The 11773-nt window shown below is 39.0% G+C and overlaps 1 protein-coding gene across 2 annotated transcripts in view; it reads left to right on the top strand.

Annotated features, from left to right (window-relative positions):
• The window catches only part of st3gal5 (ST3 beta-galactoside alpha-2,3-sialyltransferase 5), a 43061-nt gene extending 31593 nt beyond the window's left edge, over nucleotides 1-11468 (top strand). For both annotated transcript variants that reach the window (XM_064344148.1, XM_064344149.1), the window contains exons 6-7: nucleotides 6107-6265; nucleotides 10475-11468. In XM_064344148.1, coding sequence (XP_064200218.1) covers nucleotides 6107-6265; nucleotides 10475-10753 — 438 coding nt within the window. In that variant the 3' untranslated portion in view covers nucleotides 10754-11468. The remainder of the gene's footprint in view (nucleotides 1-6106; nucleotides 6266-10474) is intronic.
• The last annotated feature ends 305 nt before the right edge of the window (nucleotides 11469-11773 follow it).

Raw genomic sequence — 11773 nt, 5'->3', positions numbered from 1 at the left:
TTTAGTGAGCCATATGAATGAGGATTATTGCAAATGACATGCCTGTGCAAAGGCGTTTCATTCTTCTCATATCAAACAGCTAACTATTGGATTTGTTCTTTGTGAGACTTAAAAAAATAAAATAAAATTTAAAAAATCATAAACTGTTTGTAAAAGGTAACATTTCAGGCAAAATAATCAAACATCAGCGACCAAAATCAGCATTGTCTTGCTTTTATATTCCTATTGACATTTAAAGACAATATTTGTCAGTTAACATTACTGAGTAGTGTGTAATTTCAGCATGTGTTCAAAACGGCGTGTTTTCTTTTCACAATGTGCTTTAATTCTAGAGAATGGCGTAAAAAACAGGCATTTTAATGACACAATATGCCCGTGTACGCTTGTCTTGTGCCATTAAAACACGTAACCCTAACAGTCAGATGAGCTCCGCCTGGTGATCTTCATTGCCTCTAATGTTGAAATTGCTTCACCCAATCAATGATGATCAAGGTCTTATCAGACCACAACAGTTCACTACAGTAAAAAAATGTTATGTTAATTGGCACAAACGGGCAACTTGTGCCATTAAAACGGCAGTTTTTTACGTTGTTTTTTGGATTTAAAATGCCTTATGAAAAGAAAACGTGTTTTTTACGCCGTTTTTGTAGTAAAACTTTGAGATTAAGGCGTCATTGTGACCCATGTTTGTTTCACTGAACTCTATTATATGGAATGGATGTAATCGCTTTCTTTTGTTGCTGACATTGCAGGAACGAATATGTCGTCCAGTGCACCACACCTCTCCATTTCCCCATAGATTTTTTCTACCGAAGAAGGAGTTTGTCATATTTTAAGCCCATTTACACCCATTATACATAAAAGAATAGTGCATGATTTTGCTTGACACAATTCGATTATGAAGTTATAGTCAAGTTGTTTTACTCATTGGAGAGTCAAAACTAGACTCTGGTTGGTTGTATTGAACACGTGATGATGACTAGCTGATGGATAGCCTACAAAGACCATCATGCAGAGGTTGAATGAAATGTAATTCTCTTCTCGTTCCTGTCTGTCAATCCAGTCTATTCAGCTTAATGTCTTTTTTGTCCAAGCCTGCTGAAATCATTTATAAATATCAATTATAGTATATGAAATATATTGTTTTGTTTGAAATATCATTCACAAGTGTCTTTCGTATTGCTTGTCTGTGGGTTTTGAACAAGGTAGCAAACATAGCTAACAAAACGGTTTTAATTTAACTTCAAAATCGTTCCAACTTCTTATATTGCTGTTAGCTAAACTTAGTTTTAAAAGGCTATGTTTTAGGAGTGTTCTCTGGTCTGATGAAAACAAATTGAACTGTTTGACCATAATGATCAGTGCTTTGGAGGAAAAAGGGTGAGGCTTTTAATCTGAAGAACACCCTCCCAACTGTGAAGCATGGGGGTGGCAGCATCATGTTGTGGGGATGTTTTGCTGGAAAAGGGACTGGTGCACTTCAGAAAATAGATGGCATCATGAGGAAGGAGGATGATCTAGAAATACTGTAGCAACACCTCAAGACATCATCTAGAAAGTTAAAACTTGGTTGCAACTGGGTCTTCCAGCAGGACAGTGGTCCTAAGCATACCTCCAAAGTTGTAACAAAATGGCTTAAAGACAACAAAGTGAAAGTATTGCAGTGGCCATCACAAAGCCCTGACCTGAATCCCACAGAAAATTTGTGGACTGAACTGAAAAAACGTGTCCAAGCAAGGAGGCCCACAAACCTGACTGAGTTACACCAGTTCTGTCAGGAGGAATGGGCAAAAATTCTGGCAAAGTATTGTGAGAAGCTTGTGGAATGCTACTCCAAGCATTTGATTCAAGTTAAGCAATTAAAAGGCAATGTCACCAAATATTAATAAAGTGTATGTAAACTTTTGACCCACTGAAAATCTGATATAGTACATTAAAGCTGAAATAAATCTGTCTCTTAGCTATTATTTTGAAATGACCGCTTATGGAAATAAAATAGATACCCTAATTGACTTAACACAGGAAATGATAACATGAAATTGTTGAACTAATGCACTTGTTGTACGTCGCTCTGGATAAGAGCGTCTGCTAAATGCCTGTAATGTAATGTAATGTAATGAAATGTGTGGAGTTGTGAAAAATTGAGTTTGAATGTCTTTAGCCTAGGTGTATGTAAACTTTTGGCCTCAACTGTATTCGTTGTTGCTGTCCGTTTGTTCCGGTTTGACATGATGAGTAACATGATGAGTAAAACAACTCCACTATAACTTTATTGAATCATGTCAAGTAAAACCTTGCATTGACTCTTATTCATATATGTATTTTTTGTAACTGGGTTGAAAATGTGATTTTAAACCCCTAGAAAAAGGGGTTTCTCCATTATAGCCTATGGAGAAATTGGTAATTGCGGTGCACTGGACACCGTATTGGTTTCTGCAACTTCTGGCTACTCCAGCCTCCCCAGTTCCTGTATACTGTCTACGGTTCATTTGTCTTATTGTTGGAGACCACAACTGCTTCCAGTTCAGTGAAGGGGCTGTAGGATATGTAGTGTTTAGATTTTGCCCTTAGAGAGGGAAACAGTGAAAAAGAATGTGCCCTGGCCTAACCGTCACAAGCATCTAAGCAAATGTGATTGGGGCAATGTAAAATTCATTAATACCCTATTCTAGGCAGGCAATCTATGGGTCTCACCTCCTCAGAAGAGACAAACCACATGACACAGGACACCATATTGGGGGTCGGAGACCCTGCATGCCTACATGCCTAACATTTACCATTACTTAAAGTTTGAATGCAATCTTTAGGTAGGCCAGTCCTTGTCATAAATTAGTCTGACCCCCCTTCTCTCCTGCACCTTAACTTGGCATCACCCAATCAGGGCAAACATCTTCAAGCCACGCTGGGTGAAGTATTTAAGATTGCCACAGGAAAAAGGTTGGGATGTTGCGTTTGGTTTCGGAGCCTGGAAGAAGAGTTCTTGTTTTTATTTTGGTGGTGGTTCCTTGGTTGCGTGTGTTTTTAGCTGGTTTCCTTTCATCCTGTGGCGCTTATACTGGAAGTGGGTGATACTTTGGCAAGGTCTGGCTTATCCATTTCTCTTCTCATATTTTCTAGTCAATTGTTTAATGTTTTGTATAATGTCTTCTGTTTTGTAAGTTAGAAGTAGTGAGCCTGCATTCAATAAAGAATGTATGATTTAAATTTGTTAATCTAATTGACTGCTTCATATTGAATTCAATTATTTAATCCTAAAACCTGGTATAGAGCTTGTTTTGACTTGTTGGTTGATTCCCCGGGTGCACTGTAGACTGACCTATCAATGAATTTGGTGATTTAATTGATAATTCTCATTTTAAATAATAATTATTAAATTAAATCACATAAAACATATTTTACATGTCGGTTGATTGAGGGGTTCTTGCACGCAATATCACTTGGGTTCAGTATTCAGAGTGCTGAACACTTTAACAATGGCATTGACTGTTGGAACCGTTGGATTCAGAAAATAAACATTTTTAATTAATCTTTGCTGGTCCCACAGGGCTTAGTGGTTCTTTACATGAAAATCTTGATTAAGGAAAAAATTACAGCTTATTAAGATAAGATAATCCTTTATTAGTCCCACAGAGGGGAAATGCGCAGTGTTTCAGCAGCAAAGGGGATAGTGCAATAGCAAGGAGAGTAAAAATAGATATAATATATACAGACAATATACCAACAATATACAAAAAATATACAAACAATGCAAAGTTTGGTACACTTTATATTGCACGTAAGTGAATTGCACCAAAAAGTGAGTGGGTTGCACATGAGTGGTGTGTGTGGTCTACTAGGAGCAGTGCTGATTGTAAAGTCTGACAGCAGCAGGAAGGACCTTCTCCTTCACGCACCGCGGGTGAAGCAGCCTATCACTGAAGGAGCTGCCCAGTGCTGTTACAGCGACCTGCATAGGGTGGGACATGTTCTCCATCAGGGATGATAGCTTAGCCATCATTCTCCTTTCTCCCCCCACCTCCACTGGGTCGAGGGGGCATCCCAGGACAGAGCTGGCCTTCCTAACCAGTCTTAAAGGAGTACCATGGTGGTTGAACGTGACACTTCCCAGTTGTCTTCAGGCAACAACAAAACAAATGTGCATAATTTTTTTATTCTTCAGTCATTTCAATGTACTTTAAAACGTATTTTTCTAAGCCTAAATTTCCCACTATAAAAATTCACCCAAACCGTCTGGGCGTGGTAATGAGAACCGTCAGTTAGCTATGATTGACAGACCGTGCCCCGTTACCATAGCTACCCCCATGATACGCTCTCTCTTTGGGAGTCTGAATTTTCACAAGCTAGCTAGCTTAGTAGTATATCAAGTATCGATAGATAGCTAAGGTAAGGACGTTGACTTATATCCAATTATAATTTTTGCTATCTAGCTAGCCAAGTTAAGATAAAAGCACAACTATAATGTCCTCATAAAAGCAAACTAGCAAGCTAACGTTATCGATAACATTGCCTCATGAAAGCAAACCTCCTAGCTAGCTAACGTTAGCTATCTAGCTAAATGAATATAACCAGAAATAATCTAAAGGCACTCTAATATAAGTGAACCTAACGTTAGTCAAATATTTGCATTGTCTGAACAGCAGGACGGTGTGTCCTGTCAGATTTCTTTACGGGGCGTGGAAATGGGAGTGGTTACTGTATTCGTGACGTAGCAAAATGACAACTTTCTCAACCGGTTGAAAATAGGACGATGAATTTAAAACGCATATTTCTCAAAAAATACAGAACGGACATATTTAATACTTTGCTCATTGTGTTTCTTCAATGCCTCTTGTGCAAATAGCACATAAAACCGAGAAAGTGTGAAAATCACTATGGTACTCCTTTAAGTCTCTGGGTTAAAATTCTGGGATTGCAATTGCAGTTGCAATGAAAACTTGCATGTGCAGTGGTCCATCAGAACCCAGTTTCAGAACCACTGACTTTGCATAGACATTTCCAACTTCTGCACTCCTAGGGTGCATTCCAATCCCTTGTTTTATCCGTCCTCATCTCTTTGGTCCTTACATGACCCGGAAATCAATGTAAGCATAAGCAGCCCATTGAAACAATATATTTACTTGTTATGAGGTCTGGTAGCTTTGATAAGCATGCAATACTAAGCATTTTAATAGTTTCATGGTTAACGTTTCTACTGTATTCAGAGGCTGAGATATAAATGACATGGATGCCTATGGAGATTAAGTTATGTACAGTAAGCCTCACCCACATTTGTCAATCATGACAAAACATTTGTATTTGTATGGATTAAGACCATGGGTTTTCAATTTCATGATAATCTGTCAGTACATTATTGAGAAACGTTTTTTTTTTGCCATGTGCAGCACCCTCTATTGACCAATTTATATCATATCATACGATAGGAAACGTGCCTGCCAAGCTTTGTGACGATTTGATGAAAATTGACTGAGATACAGACATTTTTGTTTGAGGCCATGCCCAATCTCAAATTTGTTGGTTCATAGCTGCTATACCTTTTATCCCAACAAGCTGGTTTGTAGTTACAAAGTGTGTGTAGATAACCTGAACATTTTCTGCAAGTACTGTTCGAATCGGTGAAAAAACTTAACATAATATTCAAATTAGAAAAAAGTCCAATATGGCACACTTTGAATTGAAAGGCGCAGGATTGTACAGGTTACTCCAGAGATTATGTGTAAAAAGTTTCACATGAATTGAACAAAGGGAATGGGTGATATGGCGTTTGAAAGGGGTGAAAATTTAACCTTTAAATATAGTGCCACCATGTGTGCTGATGGGAAATATTACATATGTGGGTATCCTCTGTAATTATGAACCTTGCTGCCAAGTTTGAAGCCCCTGGCATGTACCATCTCACGGGAAAGCGTGCAAACTTGAGTAGAACAACAATAATAAACTTACGGGAAAACAATAGTGGTTAAAGCCCTCTGGGTGTAAACCACTAATAATAATGTAAAGTCCAGTTTAAAGTCACGACTCCAGGCTAATGTGCTCTGACAGCTGGATTACCATGTGCTGTTCATTAAAAAAATACAAATATATTTCCTTTCCTGTTTTTCCCCTGTAGTCTCTATGGGATTGGCTGTTCTTCTGGCAGAAGGTGCCGGATAAAATTCCTATTGAGCCATCCCAGTTCCGCATCCTGAACCCTGAGATCATCAGAGAGACCGCACTGGACCTCCTGCATCTGCCAGAGCCGCAGCCCCGCCTCTGGGGTTGGGATCAGGTGAGCCAGTCCACATCAGGCATGGGGCTACATAACCTGGTACTCCTGTAGGGGTGGGTTTAGGTACACTGTGAGTAGGGTCACTGAACAATGAAACGGTCAGCATTTGAGAGGAAACTATACAGGTGTTCATATGAAAACAAAGCTTGAAGAAACAGCAGGTAAGAGTAGCTTTTTCTCAGACAACAGTGTGCATGCTGAAAACAACTTGTGTCATGGAGCAGGTTTATGTTTGCATTACTAACAGACCATAAGATGGTAGTTTGTGATGGTAGTTAGATGTTTATTTGTGTGAAAAAATTGTTTACTTCTGTGCAAATGTCTGGGATATTTTCTCCTTTTTCCATTGTGATGCACAAGGAAACAATATTATATTGAATGCACCTTGGAGAAGTAGCAACTTCTTCAAATGACTGAACAGATACATAATATAGCACATGTGTTCACTCTGTTCCTCCACAGTCCCTGAAATTATTCCATAGATAATTTCAAAGAATCTTGGATATTATAGGATTTCATGGTGTCCAAATTTCAATTCTGTTCTTCTCTCACCTTGAAAAATATAGGGGTATTCATTGTCAATGTATTGTCGCATGGTGTCAGCATTGCCCTTGCCTTTTGTCTGTTTCTACGTTATATGAAAGATGGCTGTTTTGGGAAGGATACAAATAGCTGACCAATTAGCTTTGAAAATCATTTAAAAGGAAAATAAAATAAAATTGGCTATCTAGCTAGCTAGATGATGCCTTGCTTGGCTACTTGTCACATAAGTAATTACCAATATCTTGTGCTTCCTATTGTCCATCCATTTGGTGGGTTGTAATGGGCTATGTGTACTAAGAACATCTGTAAATTAACAGAATTATACATGGCTGGTCAGCAATTGACAGTTGTTTTCTGGTGATTTGTTTTATTAACAGAAGTGCCCCAAATTAAAAATTCAAAACCGTTACAAAAGCAAAGTGTAAAGGTTTTTTCCCCCCTGTACTGTTCATTTGTCAGTTAGCAGTTTATTTGTCATTCTCTTAATGATATTTAAGGCCTTAAGCAATGTAGCCCCAGAATATATTTCTGAATGGCTGACCTCATATGTTCCCAGCAGCCAGATCTCATCACTTGCTCACATTCATGTGCCTCACAGTCATGTGCATTCATCTTCCCTATAGCAGTCTCCCTCCGTCCACGATTCATAAAGAAAATTAAAAATTAACGTGCATAAATTCTAGAAGAGAGATTTTGCCACAGCACCTCTAAATCTGCAACATTTTAAAAATGATTAAAGCCATCCAGATTCATTTAATTGTGCTATAGCCTATTTCAGTGTAACTCGTCATCCTGAACAAATTTGCTCAAAGAACCCATAAAGTCTGCTATATTGCATTTTCTGCCATTTTGAATTTTTTTTTAAATAAGCCATACTTCTCCTACATTGCTTGTCTGACACTCACCAAATTAGACATGCAAGATCTACAGCACATCACTGTGTTAAATTGCGATGTAAATTTTGTCCAAAGGTGACCGTAGGACAACCATTTAAATTCCACCTAAATGGCTGACCACACCCAAATTATGTGTATGGCCCCAAATTTAGGTTGATTACAACAATACTTCAGGTGATGTAGAAACCCGTATTGTGGAGGTCCATGTGTTATAGTGCAATATAGCCTCTGGGGGGGGGTGCTTTTTGCAAAATACTAATTTGCGTTGGCTCCATAAGCCAAAATTGTATGACATTTGAGAGGAACCCTCAGACCACTTCCCTGCGACAAGTCCTGAGAAGCACTTGCCCCTCAGTCGATCATTCTTCAAGAAAATTAAGTATGAATATGCATAAATTCTGCTAATGATGTTCTAAAGACCACACCTCCTTTAAATCCAGCCTCTTCAAAATTTTGAAATGTAATTGAAGAGGGATGCATGTAGGTTGTGTATAAAAAACTTTTGCACTACTGCATTAGGTGGTGTTACAGCACCACTTTAAAACTGGAATTTTCTCATAATTATTACTGTTGTACCCTTACATCCAATACACACAAAAGTTGGTTTGCAAGGTTTTTGGATTTGGTTTGCACTCTGACAAAGTGTAACCCCAAATGTGCTAATCAGATAAAATTTTACAGGCATGTCCAGTGTGACTGCCAATGTATTATGCATGACACACATGCAACTGACACCTTCGCCACCTGCAAGATTGCAATATGAATTGCAAAATTATTATGGCCATACTGTGTCACTTGCATGCAACAAATTAATTTCACATCTGTACCTCCTCATCCTGACCAAATTTAGAAGCCATAGAACCCATATACGCTGCGTTCACACCGGATGCGTTTTAATCGGTTTTATAATTTGTCGCCGTCCCTTGGACCGCTTATTTGTGTCATGGTACTTATGATTTGTGCAATCATGCAACTTCAAGAGGCCAGAAACGGTAACAACCAACTTTTCTTTCATCTTCTTTATTTAAAACAGATGCTAACGGCAGAATCAAAGTGCATCCTGTGTAAACGCAGCCATATTCCGCCACATTGGACTTTCCGTCATTCATCATTTTTTGAAAAACCTTTCCATACTTCTCTTGAAATGTTTGCCAGATTCTCACCAAATTCACCACGCATGATATACAGCAAGTCCCTGTATTAAAAGGTCAAAGAAAGTCCAAAGATAGACGTAGGACAACAATTTTAATTTAGCCAAAATGGCTTACCATGCCCTAATAATATGTATAGCCCCACTTCCAAACTTCAATTTTCACATAATTATTCACATAATTATTATTGATGTACTCTTGCATCCAATACACATCAACGTTGTGGTATGTGGTATGAAATTTGTTTTTGATGGATATATTAAAATATTATTGTAATTCATTAATATTATATATATATATATATATATATATATATATATATATATATATATATATTATTATTTATTTTGTCATTTAGAAATGTAAAACTTTCTGTAGTGATCAACTTCCTCATCTGGAAAATAAGTTTTTTTGTGTTGCTGACCTTTTTTGTGTTGGATTGGGAAAAATGGAAATCACTACACTCGCTCTCAGGACTGGCTAACACTCCACGTTCCTCGAACTAATTCGGAACTAGGAAAGATTGCTTTTAAATTCTGTGCCCCTCACACCTGGAAGGAACTGCAAAAATTGATTAATTGATGCTTGTTATTATCTCTTTTATGCTCTTTTATTTCTTATACCTCTTGTAATCTCGGCGCATTGAGAAAGAGGGTTCCTACGCTCAATTGTCATCGAGAATCTTAAATAAAGGTTGAATTAATGAATTTTTGAAATGATAACAGACATTTTCTTTTGTCCCCAGTTTTACCATAACCAGATGGGAGAAATCTATGAAAGTTGGCATGATAACTGAGTGATTTTGGCACTGATATGCCACTTAAGTGGTGTAATTTTGACTGTGTGTAATTGGATCCTGTGTATCGCTGCTTGCAACTATTATTATTATTATTATTATCCATCTGTCCATCCATCCATTATCTATACCCGCTTATCCCAGGCATGATCACGGGAGGTGCTGGAGCCTTATCCAAGCGTACATTGGGCGAGAGGCAGGAGTTACCCCCTGGACAGGCTATTATTATTCACATACGTATATATATATATATATATATATATACACTCACCGGCCACTTCATTAGGTACTTGCTAGTACCGGGTTGGTCTTCTGCTGCTGTAGCCCATCTGCTTCAAGGTTCGACGTGTTGTGCGTTCAGAGATGCTCTTCTGCATACCTCGGTTGTAACGAGTGGTTATTTGAGTTACTGTTGCCTTTCTATCAGCTCGAACCAGTCTGGCCATTCTCCTCTGACCTCTGCCATCAACAAGGCATTTTCGCCCAGAGAACTGCCGCTCACTGGATATTTTCTCTTTGTCGGACCATTCTCTGTAAACCCTAGAGATGGTTGTGCGTGAAAATCCCTGCAGTTTCTGAAATACTCAAACCAGCCCGTCTGGCACCAACAACCATGCCACCACGTTAAAGTCATTTAAATCACCTTTCTTCCACATTCTGATGCTTGGTTTGAACTTCGGCAGATCATCTTGACCATGTCTACATGCCTAAATGCATTGAGTTGCTGCCACATGATTGGCTGATTAGATATTTGCGTTAATGAGCAGTTGAACAGGTGTACCTAATAAAGTATGTGTGTATATATATTTTTTTCCCCTCACAGAATGTCCCCACCATCGGCATTTCTGCCCTCAACCTCGCCACATACCTCTGTGATGAAGTGAGCCTGGCAGGATTTGGGTACAATCTGAGCCAAGAGGGGGCTCCACTCCATTACTACGACAGTCTGCCCATGACCAGCATGCTGCATCAGCCCATGCACAACGTGGACCGTGAGGGGGCCCTCTTGAGGGCACTAGCCAAGGCTGGAGTCATCTCCGACCTCACAGGCGCAATCCACTGCAGCTTTTGCCCCAACAGAGAGAGCAAGAGAATCAGATGAGCTGCTCACAAGAGACTCCAGGCCTGCGCTTGGCAACATCTTCTTAGAACTTTATGGAAAAGTCTTGTTAACAAAGTATTCCTGCTCCTGTCATTGTTTGCTGTGATCGGACTTGGTGTTGTTCAGAACTGGCAGTCTGAATCTATTATACAATTCACAATATTTATACTATCAGTTTGGAGTGTACTATACTGATTGCTACTTCAGTCATTTTAAATTTTAAGCATAAAGCCATAAACTACTGTACTGAGTACAGTATTGGCTCCACAAGTTTCTCGCTGCCCTGAAAGGGCAGTTACAGATTCATTGATGCTGTCCTGGAACTTCACTGAACAAAAACACCACTTCTTCAGACAAATTGAGCATTTAATATTCTGTTTGTTTTAAACTTGTTGTTTTGCATTGAGAATGTCTTAAAAATGAATTCATTTGCACTTAAAAACTTATTTGTCTCTGCTCAGCGGCTGCCTAGAAATATAAATTGGGATGGCAGGTATGTCATCCCGCCAAGTTACGCTTTGGCGGGGGCATGCCCCATACCTATACAGCACCGAGAGTTTGGCACTTTTCAGGGTTCCCCACAGAAATAACCACAACAGCCACAGACACTCAGCCCTTCAAAACATTAAATTCTGTACATTCTGACCCCATTTCAACAGACAGATTTCATAAACAACTTCACATGTCCACACAATAAAGCCCCAAACTAAGGGGATTTCGCGTTTTCTCCTTCTTCTTCTTCTTCTTCTCATTCTCATTCTTAATTTTCCTGCCGCCTATCCCACTAATAACATGTCTCCCCATTGGACATTTTACAGACACCCGCCAAATCTTCACCTACACGACCCAATGAAAAACTCGCATACACACGCAAAATACCCATACCTTTTTACTCTGAAACATTTTCAGTACAAACAGCTAGTCCGCCTGTGGCCTAGTGGATAAGGTTACAGTCTTGGGAACACAGCGTCCGTGGTTCAAGCCCAGCTAGGAACGCGTTTCTTTAACCTGCTTTTACCC

The sequence above is a fragment of the Anguilla rostrata genome, chromosome 7, assembly GCF_018555375.3.
Source record: "Anguilla rostrata isolate EN2019 chromosome 7, ASM1855537v3, whole genome shotgun sequence".
NCBI lineage: Eukaryota > Metazoa > Chordata > Actinopteri > Anguilliformes > Anguillidae > Anguilla > Anguilla rostrata.
The sequence above is the reverse complement of the archived record's forward strand: the minus strand, read 5'-3'. Positions and strand labels throughout refer to the sequence as shown.